Source organism: Oryzias latipes, chromosome 2, assembly GCF_053564925.1.
Source record: "Oryzias latipes strain Hd-rR chromosome 2, Olatipes_Hd-rR_3.1".
In the NCBI taxonomy this organism is placed as follows: Eukaryota; Metazoa; Chordata; class Actinopteri; order Beloniformes; family Adrianichthyidae; genus Oryzias; species Oryzias latipes.
The window spans coordinates 35,276,048-35,295,798 of NC_136238.1; the positions used below are offsets into that span (position 1 = coordinate 35,276,048).

General features: G+C 38.6%; 1 protein-coding gene across 2 annotated transcripts; it reads left to right on the forward strand.

Annotated features, from left to right (window-relative positions):
* The first annotated feature begins 939 nt into the window (after positions 1 to 939).
* LOC144987810 (uncharacterized) lies at positions 940 to 17,746 on the forward strand. Of its 2 annotated transcripts, XR_013651483.1 has the most exons (4): positions 940 to 1,596; positions 3,204 to 3,542; positions 12,124 to 15,309; positions 15,556 to 17,746. XR_013651483.1 is itself a non-coding variant. In XM_078937253.1 (3 exons), the coding sequence occupies exons 1-3, from the start codon at positions 1,425 to 1,427 to the stop codon at positions 12,939 to 12,941; spliced, it is 1,329 nt and encodes a 442-aa protein (XP_078793379.1). In that variant the 5' UTR covers positions 940 to 1,424; the 3' UTR covers positions 12,942 to 17,746. The 2 variants fall into 2 exon arrangements, 1 of the variants encoding a protein (XP_078793379.1); XM_078937253.1 differs by having other exon boundaries at positions 12,124 to 17,746.
* Positions 17,747 to 19,751: the final 2,005 nt, after the last annotated feature.

Sequence of the window (19,751 nt, forward strand, 5' to 3'; positions counted from 1 at the left end):
GGGTCACTTTTAAAAGATGATGTAAGCGGGTCGTCAAAAAAATCGGATATAGTCAGAAAATCGGATATGAGCATCAAGACCTGCAGTGTAAAGCCGGCCTTTGAAGCTCCTTCAGGCTCACACAGCAACAATGACAAAGACTGAAGCTGCTGTGCTGCCCTCTAGTGGCAAACATGGCATCTGCAGCACTCATTTCTGCATTTCTCAACATTTTTGAAGCTCATCCAGAGAATGCCAAAAGTGTGCAAAGCAGTAATCATAGCAAAAGGTGGCTACTATGAAGAACCTACAATATGACATATTCTCAGTTGTTTCACACTTTTTTGTTATGTATAGAATTCCACATGTGTTCATTCATAGTTTTGATGCCTTCAGTGTGAATCTACAATTTTCATAGTCATGAAAATAAAGAAAATTCTTTCAATGAGAAGGTGTGTCCAAACTTTTGGTCTGTACTGTAAATTAAAATGTTAAGTGTTTTTTTTGTCTTAACCTGAAAAAAATCTGTGAATTTATTTGAATATTTCTCAGTTTTTTTACTGAACAAATCTTTGAAGAAGACACAGAAACAAGAAACAGGATTAAAATCTTGGAAGATTGTTTATGAAAAATGTTTGCATTCCAAAAATCTTTAGTTTTTTCACTTTTATTTTATTACGTTACATCTCAGTTATATACTTCATAAATATCTTAATCTAATTGTAATTAAATTAAGTAAAGTTCTCTATTGTTTTTTTCACTGTAATAAGAATTTCAAAATGATTGCTTGTCTTTGTAATTAACTATACAGTTTAATGTTTATTTAAAGTCAAAATTATTCACTTTAGAAACAGTTTTTTAGGATATTTTGCTTGAAATTTTCTTTTTAATTTTTGTTTCTATGTTTACTTACTAATTACTGTAGTATATAAATACAATAAACAATGTGATCAGGTTTAGTTAGTCTCTGATGCGTTTTGTAGTCAAATCTGAACATTGGAATTAGACGCAACTATTTGTTCTATTTGTTCTCAACGATAAGTTTAAAAAAGGAACGGAAGCTTTTTGAACCATATCGAGGTTCAGTTACGCAGTTTAGACGTTTCTTTTTAAAATAAAGTCTGGTCACGTAACCCGGAAGTACACAGCACGAGGCGCTAGCAGCGTTAGCTTGTTAGCAGGCTAGTAGCGTTAGCTTGTGTTGAGAGGACGGTGGTGTTTTGTTGGGACGTTTGTGAGGTTTTTGGACAGAAAGGACGATACGTGGTTCGTGTGGGAACTCTCAGCACTTTCCAAAGTGTCGTAAATGAGTGAAAAAGTGTTAAACGGAAAGACAACGTGGATTGATTGCTGTGATTGTGAGACTAGCAGATGATCGATCGGAGCTGCAGTGAAGAGGACGGCGGTGTTTGTGGGAGTTGGAGCTGAAGATCGGAGCAGGAACCATGTCTTCCCTTCAGTCTCTGAGAGAGTTGATCAGCGAGCGACTAGCTGCTGCTGCTGAAGAAATCTGCAGACTCTGTGAAGGAACCATCGTCCAGTACGAGCAGGAGCTCTGTCGTCAGCGCAGACTGCTGGATGTCATCTGGAAACCACAGCTGCAGCTACACCACATAGGTATGTCACCTTCATCAGAGAAACAGAGAAGCCCTTTGAGCTTCATGCTTTTCTTTTTGGGGACCCGTTTGTCACTCAATCAGTGGTGGTTCTACACTAACTTACTCCCCGGGCGAGTAACCCCCTCTCTCCCCGCACACATAGAAATTTTATGACTTCCTTTTGTGTTCTCTATCTTTATTTGTCCATTTTACAAGTATCAAAACTCAGAAATATCAAATGCAGTTGCACAAGGGGCCTAAATCCAAAACCTGCTTAGGTTTCTGACCAAAAAAGATAAACATTTGCTGAAAACACTAAAACTTAACTGAAAATGAATAAAAAACAGAAAGGAATATTAATCCAGAATAAATCAAGTTAAACCTTAAGTAATATAAAATTTAGCTCTCCATAAAAATATATTCTGTCAAAATCAGTCAGTGGGATTACTTCAAAATATTTGAAGGTTTCCCAATTCTTTGCAACACCAACAGTAAAAATCCTCCATAAACTTCAAACGTTTCTTAACAAATGATCTATAGTTTATTTATGATCTCATTAAGTGCAGCTGTTTTACTGCTTTACCTGCTGTCTTTATGACAAAAACTGTCACCAACTAAACCTAAACCACAGGCAGATGTAAAAAATACATTTATATGTAAAATAAAGAGGTCATAAATATTTCTAAAATATTTAATAAAGAATGACGTTATTAGAATGAGCTGAGTCACCTAAAGGCACGCCATGATGGCACGCTGCCTGTGCCCACAGTCCCCCCCCCCCCCCCCCCTTTTCCTTCTCAAAGACAGGACTGTGCAGTTCACAGGTTCTGGTCCGTTCCAAAGTCTGTGATTTAACACATAATAGAAAACTGATTGAGGAACAGATTTTTTTGTCTTCCAAGCACGGGGATGGCGCCCCATGTTGCATTTGCACCCTGGGCAATTGTCCGTACTGCCCGGCCCTAAAACCTCTACTATTGTCGCTGTCTACAGACCACCCGCCCCCTCCTGCTGCTTTTTCCATTTTTATCTTCACTTCACATCTGGTAGAATAGGATTTCAATCATTGGTGATTTTGATTGACATGTGGACAACATTGATGATGTCATGATTGTGAGTGTTCCACAGATTTCAAAAATGTCCCACAGCTTCTCACAACAGAGGACACACTCTAGACTTGGTCTTTACCTACAGCCTGTCTGCTGGAGGGTCCAGTGTGTCCAGTTGTGTATATATGTGTACATCTGTCCACAACTGCCCAGATGCCACTTGTGTACACATTCCAATGTACACATCTGGAGCAGCTGCTTGTGCTGGTGGAACCACACCCCGGTGTGTTCAAGTCCCGACTGTGCGCCATAAATGCAGATGCCAGTAACATGATCCCTGAGTGATCATTGACGTGTTAATGACAATTTTGATTTTTTATTTCCAATTTTAAGAAATTAATGATACATTTATTAAAGAAATTAATGGCATCTATATTTATTTTTTCAACTAATCTCTTCTGGTCCTCCAGACTCCTCAGACATTTTCTCCAATGATCACAGAGTTTATTGATGCTTAAAAAAAACAAAAGTCCTGGAAACGTATAAAAGGCTCCTTGTTGTGTTTGTGTCCCTGCAGTCCTCCCCCAGCATTGGATGACTGAAGAGGAAGATCTCTGCAACCAGCAGAGGAACTTCAGAGTGGAACAGGGGGAACCAGAACCTCCACAGATTCAAGAGGAACAGGAGGAACCAGAACCTCTAAAGATTCAAGAGGAACTGCAGGAACCAGAACCTCCACAGATTCAAGAGGAGCAGGAGAGCTTTAATGTAACTGATAGTCAGGATGAAGAAGAAAACCAACGTGAAGAATCAACATCAACTACAGATGAAGACACAGACCCACAGAACAGAGATCAGAGCAAGAGGAGGGACAGAAGTCATGTCCAAAGTGTGGACAGCTCTCACATGTCAGCAGGTCAGTGTGACTCTGATCTTCATCTCCACACTATCGGTATGTTCACTTCAACAACGGTTCTATCTTGAGCTTCAAGCTCTCCAAACATGCAGTCCATCAACAGCGTGTCCTGGAAGAGTCTCTTCTGTCCCTTCCAGTTGAAAAGACAGAAGACATTGTTGGTCAGTGCAGCCGACAACATTTTTCAAATCATATGATCTTAGTTAGTCCCTCCAGCTAACGACAAACAGGAAACCTTAACAGATCAAAGAGAAAATTGTTAGCAGATAAAAAAGTACAATCTGTTTTGTCGTCTGTGGTTCTAAGTTTGTAGTTCAGTTCTTTTCAGCAGATTTCTCTGTCAAACCCAAAATCCCATCTAAACCTCTTTGATGTCTCCATGTCTCCAATTCCAGACATTCAGACAGATTCTATTTCCAAAACTACATTTCAAGCTAAAACCCAAAGACAGGGTCCTGCTCATGGATCTGCAGACAGAAAAGATTCAAACCTCAACACATCAGTGAAAAACTGCTTAGTGTCAGAATTGTTCTCCATCTTTTTCTGGACTGATTCTTCCTCCAGTGCAGCTTCATCTTCATCAAACTGCTCCTCATTGGTGGGTGGAAACACAACAGGGAGGTTTTTCTGTGTCCAGTTCAGCTCCATGAATGTTCAGGCTGTTTAATGTCAGTGATTTCAGTTTAGAAAAACTGCATCTCTGCTGAGATTTGCTTCACTTCCATAAGAACCTCAGCAGCATCAGGATCATTTTGTTGATGGTTTGTCTGTGGAATGACATTTCATACTCATAGCTTCAGTGGAGATCAAGAGTCTGGAACCTTTAACACTAAAAGAACCATTTGATCCAGTTTCTTCCAGACCAAAACCCAACAAGAGCCACAAAGTTCCACTTCACTGTTTAACAAAATACTTTTTATTTCTGTTTTTCTGTCAATCATATATAAAAGGTTGCTTTTAATTTATTATCAAAGCTGAATTTTGACAGTGTAATTAGAGCTGTCGTGTCATTAAGCAATCATTGTCTGTTATTAAGTAATCTAATGAATCTATTTTTAATCAATCTAACCTAATAATTGCTGTGAAAAGCCTGATTTTGAGGTATTTTATTGAAATCTGTGACATTGTGGTTCAGAAAAAGATCAAGTTACAACTAAAGTCACTTTTTGAATTTTTCTTATGTCAGACTTCCATCCTCTACGTTTTCACCAACAAGGTTTTTTTTGTAAAGTTTTTTAAAAAAATTTAAATTAAATTAAATAAATTAAATACATTTTTTCTCAAATTTCCAACGATTAAGAAAAATAACAAAAAAACAAACATCACGTCTAGAGTTCTGTAATTTAACACAAACAATCCAAAGAAATGTTGACCACCAACTTCTTAACACCACAAAACACTTCAGGGGTCGACAACGTGGGACACGCGATCCACAGTTATCATGCAGAGGAAAAAACGGTAAAACGCGGGACATGACAACAATAAGTACTTGATCTGTCGTCTGTTTTTATTTCTTAGACTTGATAAAAAAAATCAAGTTTGAGTGATCATCTCTGCTCACAATGAGCTTTTTTCCCCTGTCGGGTCATAATGGGTCCGTTCACGCAGCGGTGTAACTGTGACCCCGCCCACCTAGATAAATACTGCCAGGAACAGGAGATTTAAATGACAAAACCAAAAACAACGTTTCCCTCTGTGAAATGATAATGATGATCCGGTGTTGTGAAACTGTTGTTGGTGAGATGACAGGCGTGGTGATATGAGCGCGTGTCTGAGGATGAAACGTGAGCGGGAAAAGCACAAAGTGGATCTGTGTTTATGACTGCACAGCTGTTTGTTTCTGGCGTCGCAGCGGCTGACATTTATGAAGTTACAAGTTCAGTTTGTTGAATTAAAACCAACCAAGATCAGATTAAACCCAGACTTTCTGTCTCTTCTGACAAATGTCCAAATGACATGTGAACAATAAATAAATATAATCTCTTCATTTACTGGAGATGAAAATAGATAATGATGCTGTTCAAATAAAGAAAATGTATATGATTATAATTGGTAGAATTAAGGAAAAAGTAAAAACAATTAATTTTACATGCAATAAAAGCACCAAGACAGACACATTAAGTTACTCGGGGCCCTGTCACATTATGGAACCAAAGATAAATAAAACAAAATAACTTATTTTTTTCATGTTCATTGGTTGTTAAGTTCTTAGAAATATTGATGGTATTTTGTTCCGATTTATCCAATCCTATGGCTGCAGGTCTGACATACCACAAATGCAGTACTTTTGGTTTCTAACAAATATATTTGCAATACTCTTTTAACTTTGATCTATTTTCCTTGTGCAAAATTGTTACGATAGTACTTTTTTGAGTTAATGCCTAAATATGTTTCAAATAGCTATTTGACCTGCTGTTAAGTAAATAGCATTTCAGATGTATTGGAAATGTCTTTATACATTTTTTGTATTATTATTATTATTAATCCTATTATAGTTGATGGTGTCGCAGTTGTTCAGAACATTTAGAATCTGCACTTCCTGTCATAAACACTGCAGATCCCTGATATTTATGTCGACATTCCATATTCCACATTTTGCCATTTTCTGGAACTCAAAGTTCAAATTTCCAGTGTGCAGATGTACCAGACTGATTGAGACTCATCCACACAGACTTAGTGCTGTGATTGAAGCTAAAGGTGCATCTACTAAATACTGACTTGAAAGAGTAAAATAATTATGCAAACAATTATATTATATATTTTTGTAGGCCTGTACAATATACTGCAAATGTATCGTTATCGCAATATCAAACTGTGCAATATGCATATCACAAAAGACAAGGGCAATTGCAATAAATGGTTACCTTAAAAATGCTAAACCAGGGGTGTCAAACTCATTTTGGTTCGAGGGCCACATTCAGCCCGTCCGATCTCAAGTGGGCCGGACCATAACATAAAAGCAAAATAACAGCTTTGTTTTAGTTTTTTTCTCAATTTGAAAAAATGCCTCAATCAACATAGTAGCCTAATCACTTGGGGCCAATGGATCTCGAATAAAATTAATTTCAATTAAAAAGAAGTTGGTCTATTTAATTTTATATAGACTGAATATTTTACATCTGACACGGAAGCAATCCAGAAACTTTTCTTTATGGTAAGTCTCTTAGTGGTGCTGAATGTTATATTCTTTGAACACTGCAACCTGTTGATGACATGACAAGCATGGGGGTTTTGCATTCAGCTTAGTGAAAGAAAAAAAGAACTGTCCATTTTTCCTGGAAATCTCTTCACTCCACTTCACTTTTTGACAACATTTTGGTCATTAGGGTGTTGCTACTGATCATCCTTATAGCAAGATAACTGCGGTAAGGCTCATAGGGAACCAAAGTGTATCTTACCCAGACACAGAGCTGTTACATTTCATTTTTGGCACATGCAGAGATATGCTGTTTCACCTGTTTTGCCTTTCCTTTGCTCCCCCTAGGGGCGGAATTGCGCATTTCGGTTATTTCTAGGAATGGACTAGAAACTTGCTTTATTTTTTAACCATCCTTATGATTTTTACTTTTCATGTGTGGGCCGGACTTAACCACCTGGCGGGCCGGATACGGCCCACGGGCCGTATGTTTGACACCCCTGTGCTTAACAATCTTATGGCAGCTTGAAGTATTTTACGAGTCAAATAAATAAATGTATGCATTTGAACAATCAGATGGACATCTTTTATTTTAGATGTTCATCTCTTATGTAGACTAGAGTCATTTGGAGTATAATTTTTAAACTGTTGCAATTAAATGGGAAGGTTTTTGGTTGTTTGCTTATTTTTCAGATACCAAAGTTATATGGTTATCGCCATATTTATCACTAATATTGCACGTTTTTCTCATATCATGCAGCCCTACAAGGGTCCGAATACTTTTGCAGGGCACTGTATGTGTACAAACAAGTAAACAAGAACACAACGGGAACATTATTAGAACATTCTACCACACTATATGGTCATGTGTCTTAGCTAAATTTAAGTGTTTCCACACATCAGACTGGAATGATGGACTGAACAGTTTTTTCTGCATCACATGTGTGTTGTCTGCTGGTTTGTACTTGGGCATTTTTACGTTATAATAAAATACACCTACCATGACCCAATCCTAACTGTATTTTCCATTATCAGTTTATCTTTTTTTTAAAAGATTTTGTATAGTATAGGTAGATTCAATACAATTCATAATTTGCCTCAGAGATTTTCCAGGTTGGTTTGTAGGAAAATAACAAATAAAGTGCACAAGGGTCAATATCACAATTTTAATTTCACAGAGTCTGCACTGCCAGTATTGAGTCCTATACTGTTCATAGTTAAATAAATAAATATTTACTTAAATAAATAAATATGACCTCATGCAAATAAACAATCAACCAATAAATCTCATATAAATATATAAAGATCATGAAATTGTGAAAAACATGCAAACAGATTTTAAATTAGCCATTATATTATTCAATATATTTCATTTTGCTTTAAAAACCTGTTCATTATTTTAAAACAGCATTTTAAAATATTATTTTTTAATCATGTGGAATATTATTATATTCCACATGATTAAAAAATAATATTTTAAAATTATTATAAGGGAGCCGGTTTAGCTCGTGCTGGTTTGCGGCGCCTTCCGTCCGTGAAACCAGGGTTCGACTCCGGGCTGCTCCCTGTTCCCTTCTCTACCTCTGTGCCGGTTCCAAGCCCGGTTTGAGAAGGTTGCGTCAGGAAGGGCATCCGGCGTAAAACATTGCCAAGTTTACCATGCGACTTGTTCGCTGTGGCGACCCCTGATGGGAGAAGCCGAAAGAGGAAGAAGATGTGGAATATTATTATAATTCTACGTTTTTTTTCAAAACCTTGGATTTCAAAATCAATATTTTCCAAAGTAGCTTTGATTTTCATGTTGCTGTTTTTCACAATGACTGATTTATTTCATGAAGAGCTTTTTCAGGAGAATGGGTCTGTCTGTCAAACTAGACAAACTAGACACTTTTTCTTATAACACTTATTGTGCATGTGTGAAAGATTTATTTTTTTATTTATTTTTTATTTGAAATGGCTTATTTCAAGCAATCAAATGAGAATAATACACAAACATTACAATCATCAGTTGTGCATTCATGCAATGATGAATCAAACTTAGGATAATTAGACATATTAATAAATATTGCTTGAAAGGGAGTGGAAGGAAGCGAACTTATATAATCCCACCCCGTTATACTATAACCATTTTATTACATGATTTATCATCATCCGGTTCATAACTTTTATCAGACAGAATTTAATCCTGAAATATCAATATAGCACATGACAAATATGAATTACTTAATTATTATATCTTTTATCCAAAATATGTGCAGATTATGTTACTTAGAAAAGTCATTTATATGATTAAAAAATTATACTATATCAGTAAAATAGACATAACATTTTCATAGAAAAATTTGATCAAGTATCTAAAGTTCAAAATACGTGCAAAATCATGTTACATTAGGAAAAAATTGTGAATCAATTTATCCATTTTTGGAGCAAGTGAAGTAATATAATTAAAAGTTAATCAATGTAACCATTTTCATTAATTGAATAATCATTTGTTTTATTATTTTTTGATTTATTTATGTATGTATTTATTTATTTATTTTTATAATAAGGTAATGCTGTGAAGTAAAATTAAAAAAATGTCCATAATCTTTCGAATGTCCAAGGTTGGTATTCCTTCTGCTGATTAACAGCCGTTCTTCTGGGTTTAAACAGTTTATAGTCCTTTCACTGTTATGTCTGCAGTCAGACATTAGATTCAGGCCCATATCCTTCTTCAGCTGATATCAGCTGCGGTGTAAGTTGAGGTCAAGTTGTCTGCAGGTCAGAGCCATGCTGAGAATCGGGTTTTGTCAGACTTTTGGAGAAAGCGATGAATCTAGGCATCATATTTCTTGAAGATACTTTGCTCTTTGATTTATTACTGCAGTGGTTCCCAAACTTTTTGTGCGGGGGCCCCCCTTTCTGAAGATTAGAATATTTTCGAGCCCCCCCACACTGACACAAACATACAAATCCTTTGTTTCTAAAATCCACTGGACTTTACTTAACATTGTAAGTCATACAAATTGGCAACTTCTTCCTGAACAAAACAAAAAAAAAGACAAATCACCTTTACAATTATTAAAAGTGACACTGCATCATGTATCATAAAATATTACCATGTAATGGTGTTCATGGCTTTCAACACATCTTCTTATAAACTCCATTCCTGCATGAAAGTGGCCTTTTACACTTTACCAGCTCTCTGAAGAAAATAACCAAATCCTGAACATTTAACTCTGCAAAAACTGCACCTTTAATGTCCACATCTTCTCAGTGACTGGTGTGGGCTTGCTTCATGCTGCAGATCTTCTCAAATCAGGGCTGCAGCTGTGAGATTGCTACTCTTAGATCATTTTCAGTGTCCAGCTTTGATCTGTATTTAGTCTTGATGGAGGCCACAGCAGAAAAACCTATCTCACATAGGGAAGACGTGGCAAATGGAAGGAGTGTGGCCAGAGCTCTTTTACTTAGCAGTCTCCACTCCAATCCAAAATGCAGCTAGTGTCTTAGACTGAAACTCCAGCCTCATTGTTGAATCGGAGGTGACATCAATGAACTGTTCATTCTCTGTAGTGCTGAATTCGACAGGTGGTGTTGCACTGAAGGGGTCTCTGATCCAGTCATTGTGTAGGATCCTGCACTGGGAAGTACCTCTGGAAATGCTTTTGGAGGGCAGAGATGTGAGCTTTCATGCATGGGATCACTGTGTTTTGCAGCTTAAAATTTCCTTCGGGATTATTAAAGTCTATCTATTCTATTCTATTCTATTCTAGCTTGTTGACCTCAAGGAATGACTTCAGGTTCTCAAACGAGTCTATATTTCCCTCTGTAACTCGCTGCTCCCACATCTCAAGCTTTCTTGTGAATGATGTGATTTTATCTGCCAGATGTGGAAGGTGTGTGTTGCTGCCCTGCATCTGCAGATTTAGCCCATTGAGTTTTTCAAACATGTCACTTAGGTACGCAAGTTTCATGAGGAACTTGTTGTTGTTAAACTTGTGGGCAAGTTCATTTTCCTCCTCCTCCAAAAAGATGTGGATCTCATCCTGCAGTTCAAAGACCCTGGATAAAACCTTCCCACGTGACAGCCATTGGGACTTGCTGTGAAACAGAACAGCTGTGTGGTCAGAGCAGAGAAAATACGTGCTTTGACAGGTCGTTTTTTAATGTAGTTCACTGTAGTGATGACATCCGTCATAACATCGTGCAGGTCAGGACTGAGCTGTTTAGATGCCAGCGCCTCTCGGTGTATCATACAGTGTGTCCACTGCACGTTAGGGGAGACGCGCTTGATGAGCGCTTGCAGCCCCCCTCTTCTCCCAGCCATGGCCTGAGCCCCGTCTGTGCAGATCCCCACACAGTCCTCCCATTTCAGATCGGCCTCTCTCTAGTAAGTGTCAATTATTTTAAACAGTTCGTCTGCAGTGGCTCTGCTCGTCACTTGTTTGCAGAAAAGCAAATCCTCCCTCAAATCATCGGCATCAATGAATCTGACGTATGTTATCAATAAGCAGTCTTTATTACTGTCAGTCACCTCATCCATCTGCAGAGCAAAGCGTCGGTCCCGTATCTTGTCATTTAGCTCCTCTTCTATGTCTTTTGAAATATCATAAATACGCCTTGAGATAGTATCGTTTGAGAGAGGAATGGCCTTAAGCTTGCTGGCAGTGGCTTCGTCGATCATAGTTGAGACCATGTCGATCGCAGAGGGAAGTATTAATTCCTTGGCGATAGTGTGTGGCTTTTTACACTGAGCAACTCTGTAGGCAACTTTGTAGGAGGCGAGCTGAGCATTTGCAGGCAGGGATGCTGCTTTAGTAAAGCGACTCTGCTGTGCACAACAGTGTGTGAGTTTTTTTCTGAAGAACTCCACCGGCTTTTCTTTGTGCTCGGGATGTGTTGTCTCAAAGTGGCGTTTTAATTTGTTGGGCTTCAGACTGTCGCAAGCTAGTATTTTTAGACACACAACACACTGTGGTCTTTCCTCATTACTCACTGTTGTGGGGGTGAAGCCGAGTGCGAGATATGCCTCGTCATATTTTCTTGTCTTTGCTTTTGAAGTTGCTACATTTGGTGAAGATTCATCATCTGGTTTGCGTTTAGCTGGGAGCGCTGTCACAAACTTGTCCATGCTGTTGTAACTAACCCGGGAAGCCGTAGCCTTGCCGCGCCCCCCCTGCAATACCTCCACGCCCCCCCTAGGGGCACGCCCCCCAGTTTGGGAACCACAGTATTACTGCATGTTGGTTCAGTTCTGTTTTGCCAATTCGTTTCCTTTTTTTATTTTCAACTGGTTCAGACAACAGTTTATTAACTGAGTTGTGCTGCTGTGCTAAAGAAAACAGAAGAAACTCTAAAAAAATATTGTGCATATTCTGACTGACACTATTTGAATTTTATTGGTCCTTATAACACACAAAGTCATCAAAACATCTTAACGACCCTCTTCTTGTGTTTCTGCAGCCCTCCCCCAGCAATGGATGACTGAAGAGGACGATATCTGCAACCAGCAAAGGAACTTCAGCGGGGAACAGGAAGAACAAGAACTTCCACAAATTAAAGAGCAACAGGGTGTAACAGAACCATCACAGATTAATGAGGAGCCAGATGCGCTCTTCAACAGTCAGGATGAAGATCAGATTGATCTGAAGCAGGAGACTGATACCTTGATAGAGATTCCTAGATATGAGGAAGATGAGAACAATGAAGCAGATCTTACCAATCAGCAGAGCTTTAATGTAACTGATAGTCAGGATGAAAAAGGAAACCAACATGAAGAATCAACATCAACTACAGATGAAGAGACAGGATCAACAACAACTACAGATGGAGAGACAGGATCAACAACAACTACAGATGGAGAGACAGAATCAACAACAACTACAGATGGAGAGACAGAATCAACAACAACTACAGATGGAGAGACAGAATCAACAACAACTACGGATGGAGACACAGAATCAACATCAAGTACAGATGAAGAGACAAAACCACAGAACAGAGATCAGAGGAAGAGAAGAGACAGAAGTCGTGTCCAAAGTGTGGGCAGCTCTCACATTTCAGAAAGTCAGTGTGACTCTGATCTTCATCCCAAGAAGGCAAGCTTGCGTAAGAAATACAAACAATCCCCAAAAGAAGAGTACGGAGCCCGCCGGGTGCCAGTGTTTAAAAATAAAAAAAAATCTGATAAACTGTGCGCACGGAATACTAAACCGTGCGCACGGATTACCAAAGGGTGCGCACGGAATACTAAACCGTGCGCACGGATTAGTAAACCGTGAGCACCATTTAGTAAACTGTGTGCACGCTTTAGTAATCTGTGCGCACAGTTTACTAAATGGTGCGCATGGATTAATCAATTGTGCTCGTACTATTGCGCAATCGTGGCGCACTCACATTCATTGCATGTGTATCATGCTGAGCTACTGAGCAGAGCAGATGGCTGTTGGCTTCGTGTTTGCAGGGATGTGGGGGTGCTTTGGTACAGTGTGCGCAACAAATGAGACTTTGGACTGGAGTCCGTTTTTCCGGTTCTGCCGCCCGGACTCAGAAAAACGTCTCCCGGGACATTTGTGTCTCCAGACCGAGGACGGGCGGAGGCGGCTTTTTCAGAAACAGTCCTGACAAACCGTGCACACAATCATGTATATTTGTGTTACCAGTCGGGTCCAGACATGGCAAAAGGCTGATGGTTATTATCCAGTTTAAGTTGATCCACGGCTAAATCTCTCATTTAGCACGGCTAATGTTGTTAGCCGTGCTAAATGAGAGATTTAGCCGTGGATCAACTTAAACTGGATAGCACCTAGGTTGTATTAACTTAATCCCAACACTTCTTCCGTGTCAGTTCAGCCAAAAACTCACTGGGCGCACGGATTAAAAAAAACTATAAGCGAACACGCACTTAGTAATAATCTTAACAATAATAAAAGGCCGCTCAGAAGATCATCTTTGTTTACACTGGGACTTCTAGGTTCTTCCGTCATGGATTTATCCAGACCAATCACTATCGTAGACGTCATCGTCATCGGACCAAAGTACAGCCAATCAAGTAGTGCGACGTCATCATTAGTCGTGGGACCCCCGAGCCAAGTTGCATTGCCTCGAACAGCTACTGCAGGCCAACAGTACAGTATTGGCATACATGACCGGTAACTGCTAGGTAAGTGAAGTGGAATCATTGTCAAATGTAAACTCAATGCAGTGCCAAGTCTTTATAACTTCATAACTTGAAATGTGACGCTATCGATATTTTGTACAGCGAGAAAAGGTTTTGTCAACAACAGCTAGGGCTAACTTAAAAAAAAAAAACACCATTTCTAGCTAAAGTTAGTGGTTCTCAAGCTATGGGGCGCGCTTCCGTGGTGGTGGGGAGGAATGTCAGAATGTAAACCCCCCCCCCCCCCCCCATCCGGGCGGCTCTACAGTTTGAGAACATACAGAGTTAAAGAACCTTTATTTTATTTATTTATATTTGTATAAATGATTATTTATGTTGTACATGTCTTCCCTTTGTCAAATGTTTCCAAGACAACAGTTCTGATGCTTCTCAGAGTTTTCCCTTTTGGGTTTTAGATTCCACAAGCACCAAATTTCTGTACAATTAGTAATGTACAACAAATGTGGATATTTTTTTGTTGGGCAGCACACATATTGAATTACAAAAGTTGTTTTTTGATGTTAATGTTTCTTCAATTAGTATGGTTTTTTTTTTTTTACTGGTAATCCTACCTCTGTTATTCTCCTTTTCTAGGCGATTTCTTTGTAAGAAGACGGAAGATGTGACCCTGATTTCTCAGTGCTTTTTTTCATTCAACAATGGATAAACTGGACCTAATAAAGTTTTACTTTCACTTAGGCCTTGCCTATAAGGACATCCTTTGTATTTTAAGTAGAAAACATCAAATCATTATCAGTTTGAGAACCTTAAAACGAATTCTGAAAAAGAATGGACTGTTTCGCCGAATCCATTTTGACAGTTTAGAGGAAACTGTTAGGTTCATAAGAGAGCAGCTCCAAGGTTCGGGTGCTTTGCATGGCTACAGATGGATGCACAATAAGTGCAAAGAAAATGGTTTGCACACCAGGAAAGAGGATGTACGCCTAATTCTTTCAACTCTTGACCCCGAGGGTACAGAAGCACGAAGAAGTAGAAGACTGCATAGACGGGCATATTTTGCCAAGGGGCCAAATTTTGTATGGCATGTTGACTCATACGACAAACTGAAACCCTTTGGTATATGCATCAATGGAGCCATTGATGGATTTTCAAGAAGGATCCTATGGCTGAATGCATACTTTACCAGCAGTGACCCCAAAGTTATTGGAGGTTATTTCCTTGAGACCATAAAGGAGTTGGATGGATGTGCTCGGATCCTGAGAACTGATATGGGGACAGAAAACACCTCCATACGAGATATGCAACGTTATCTTCGTCGCAACAACGATGATGCTCATGCTGGTGAAAGAAGTTTTATTTGGGGAAGAAGCACAACTAATCAGAGAATAGAAAGTTGGTGGGGCTTTCTCCGCAAAGAGTGTGTGGACTTTTGGCTGGATCACTTTCACAGACTAAAAGATGAAGGGTATTTTGTTGGCGACTTTTTGGACAAAAACCTCATGTTGTTCTGCTTTCTTGGACTGGTACAGGTAAGAGGGGAAAATTGACTTAATCATATTCTTGTATGTCTACACGGCTTTCTATTTACATCTGAAAGTGGCAAAAGGTTACAGCAGAAATGAGCAATGTAGGGCTAGATGTCAAAAAATGAATTGCTTCATATTAAAAAGGTAAACAAATAGGCCTTTATAGTAATTAACTTATGTAACTGCATTTGTATGACATGTTGATTAATGAATTCCAGCATTTTGATTTTTCTTTTGTCACTTCTGCAGGATGAGTTGGACTCCACTAAAGAAACATGGAACAGTCATGTGATTCGTCCATCAAGTAATGAACATGTTCCTCATGGGCGTCCTGATGCAATGTTCTTGATTCCTGAACTTTATGAGACTGAGGACTATTTGTGCCAAGTGTCAGAGGAAGATCTGGCCAGGTGTGAAGATGACTGTATCCACCGCAGCGACATTGCTTGTGATGATGATGTGTTCACCCTCTGTACCCACATTATGGCACAAAACAGTCTCAATGTTCCTGTTGATGCTTACATGGCCATTGACCTCTATCTCTTTTTACGAGGAGAATTAATCGGACTTTTAAACCCGGATAGGTAATGGCAAATACATTTTCTTTCAAACAGAAATGCATTCTCATGTTTTAATGTAGAAAATAAGCAATGTAAGGTTTGTGTCTCTCTGCGTCAAGTTTTTATTTTAGTGTTCAACAGTCATTTTCAAAAGGGCAACATACTGTATGTGTGTGTTTGTTGGAAGGAGGGGGAGTGCTTAAATAAAATGTCTATATATGCTGTAATAAGATGTTGGGTATCTGATTTGTTATTTCGTTTTAGAGGGGTGTTTAGGCAACAAAGTATTATGGCTCTGGAGGCTGTGGTCACTTCAGTGACAAGAGCTGCTCTCAATCACATCATCAGCCTCAGCTTATTTACCTGCTCTACCAACCACTGCCATTTGCCTGGTGATTCTGCCATGTTATCTCCAACATCTTGAATTCTCCTTCCATCAAGTCCTGTCCCAGTGCCAGCCAAGTTGGACTACTCCCTGCCCTTCTGTTTTTTGTTTAAAATCATCTAAAAGCCTTCCTCAACTCAACACTCTGCTTTGCGGCTCACCTCAATCCACAACATAAAGGTTAGAATTACACTGGGGCTTTAAGATTTTTTTTTCCTTCAGTTTTTCACATGTTTATTGAAGACTTCTGTCTCTAATGGGTTCTGGATGTTGATGATTGCAGAGAGCACACTGGTCAAGTGTGTGTATCATCTCCAAGCAACGGCAGACCAAATGATGACCTTTGTCCCTTTTTTTTTCAAATGTAGAGTTGGATTTAGTTGGATTTTGCTACATGGCAGTGTGTCCAATAACATTCCTAGCACAAATATTCTGCATTTAAATTAGCCAATTCAGTCAGTAAAATATCTCATGGGGATGGTAATAATAAACATGAGTAATAAGCTTATGACACACATCGGTGCATTAATATGGTCAAACAGTTGTAGTGAGTACCCAGGCCTCATCTTGACTCTGGCACTAATGCCAATAAAAATACACAAACTCCATGTCCTATGGATTTGATTTTTGATTCCATAACACCATAATTCTTGATGTAACACACATCTCATTTAAAGAACAAAAAAAACAAAATATGCACTCATCCAAATCCTTATAACATTTATTATTTTTTTAAAACACATACATCCAGTGCTGTCAGAACATTAATCACATAACTGATATATGAAACTACTTTCCTTATATTTAACTTTTTTGTCTTTGTCATTTTTCTATTCTTTCAACACTTTCAGCTTTGACTGAAAAGTTGTATCAAGGTGGAAGAATCTTTGAGGTCTCATTTTACTGCAATCTGAACAAAGAAATTCTAAGATGTAAACTTGTGTAAGAGGTCCTGCCTTCAAAGATATAGCTCAAATTGCTGAAATTTTCAGTCATGGCTAAAGTAAAAAAATAATAAAAACCAATAATAATGTACACTAATAAACACGTTTAACAGTGTGTACTTCTTCAAAGAGAGAAACAAATATGTATTGTTATTGCTGTGAATGCATCAATAGTATGCACACATTACTGATTGAACCTTTAATTTCTTACACAATGTCCATAACCCACATGTTTGCTTCGAGGATGTTGGTAAATTCCTCTGCCATTTCAAGGTATGAGGAATAGTTGTTTGGAACTTCCAACAGGCAGCTGCATGTGTGGGATGTTGGTCTTCTTGTAAACTCACTCTCTGGCTCAGTAAAACGTACCTGGATCTTCTGGGGAACTAGGAGGTCTGAACCTGTTGAAAACAAGAAATATGGTTATATAATCTGTTTTCATGGTAATAATAAAGAGAATTTCGCTGTAGAAATACACTGACAATAAAAATATTTGAATCTTGAAACTGAGGACTGTTATCAATCTGTTTGTTTTTAATACACCCCAAAAATTAAGTTATAAAAAAGGCAGTCTTCCTCAATATGGAATGATGTTTAAAAAAATGCATTCACACTAGGCCCTGATTGATCATATTACACAAGTCAAAAAGGATCTGCTTGTTTTGAGAAAATTACAGTTCCGTTGAAGATGTAAACAAAATCTAAGCTACCATCATATTAGACTGGGACTCCGATTTTGGCTTTAAAAAATTGTAGAAGTATATTAGCTAAAAACATAATTTTTGGATGGAATAAATATACAACCAATTAGTCTACAAAATGTTGTGATAAGTTAAAAAAAATAAAAAATATGTTTTATAATTTGAAACTTTTGTAATTAATACAAACAATAACAGTGATATTCAATACAAGGGATTAAAAATAATATAATTACCAGTGCAAAATCTGAGAAACTTTCTCAGTCGAAGTTCAGAACAGTTCCTCAAGAACTTCTTGAGGAAATCAAGAATCTGACTTTCTTTCTTGTTGCGGGTTTGGTGGTCAAGCATGGCTATAACCTTCCTGGGAGTAGGAGTAAGACTGGAAAAAACTTCATCCAATCCTCCAGGGGGCATTTTCAGCTCTTTGAGAACATTATTCCAGCACTCTGCTATATATGCAGGATCCTGAATTACTTCTTTATGTGCCACTTCAAGTAAAGTCTTCTGGACATTAGCTTCTGTAACGAAAATTTTGACATCATGGGCCTCCAGGAAGTCCAGCCATTCTTCTGTTGCGGAGACAGATTTAAAGTCCTTAATGGCCTGCTCAGCAACTTCTTTTTCTTCTGAGGGAATCGTTTCTAAAAATGAAGATAGCAGCTCATCCTCTGTGACTTCGAGCCCCAGACAGTGTGAAAGAAAGGGCTTGGGTAGTGCAATTGGAAAGTACTTCGTTAAGTTGTAGCCAAGGACCATGACTTTGGCCATGTTTTCCCAATCATTCTTCATGTCATGTCTTGTTACCGGAATTTTAATCATGTTTCCAGAGGTGCACTTCATGAAAAAAGTTTCCCAGTACTCACTGAGTGCATCACGCAGAACTCCACCATTGTCTTCACCTTTTTCAGTAGCACCATTGGGCTGGACCATCTCAATCTCCAGGAGCCACTCATGAACAGTTACAAGTCCATTACTGAAGGCAGCATTTAGTTCTTTAAAAACATTTCCCCTGTGAAGCCTTAGCTTAGTGGTTTTCGGTGGTTGGCAGGGTTCCAGAACTGCTATCGAACTTTCCACCTGAACCGGATCCATTATTAGAGTGTCATCCAAGTCACAAAAGTCATCATTAAGGAAGGCACGTCCAACCACTACCTCTTCATCTTCTGAGGATGATGCATGTGCTAAAAAAATTAGATCCTCCTCTTTATCCATGTCATGCTCTGCTGATAAGCAAGAAACACTGACAAGGTTTTCTGTATTTGTATCTGGGAAAGCAGTGTCTTGTAATGTTGCTTGCATTAAAGGGGTTCCTTGTACAGTTGTTTCTGTATGAGCAGTTTGATGTTCAGATGCATGTGGAGTCTCATGTTCAAAGGCCCACATATTTTGTGATCCCACATTGGTGGCACAAGCATCATTTGCGTCATTAAACTCTGTTTCCTTCTTTTTGCACGACAAGTACAATCGTAGCATTCTAACTTTTCGCTTCTCATATTGCTGACCCAAAGTTGTCATTGGATCAAGTTCTTCCTCTGTGAAATCCCGAATACTGAAATCAAAAGCATCCACATCTCCAAGCCTGCTTTTTCCATTTGGGAAAAAAAGTTCTTTACCAGTTTCTAGTAGTTGTGCCATTGTGGCAGTCTTTAATGCTTTTAACTGTCTGGTACCACCTCCTCTTCTTTCTCTGACCTGAATAAGATGACCATCAACATCTTCAAAGAGGCCCATTTGAAAAGAACGCTTGTTTTTCATAGCATTTAAGTTACCGGACAGTTTTTCTCCACGCTGATATTTGTGACTTCTGTTTGCATTTGACCTTTGGTTGAGTTTTGACATTAGACTGGCTGTTGCC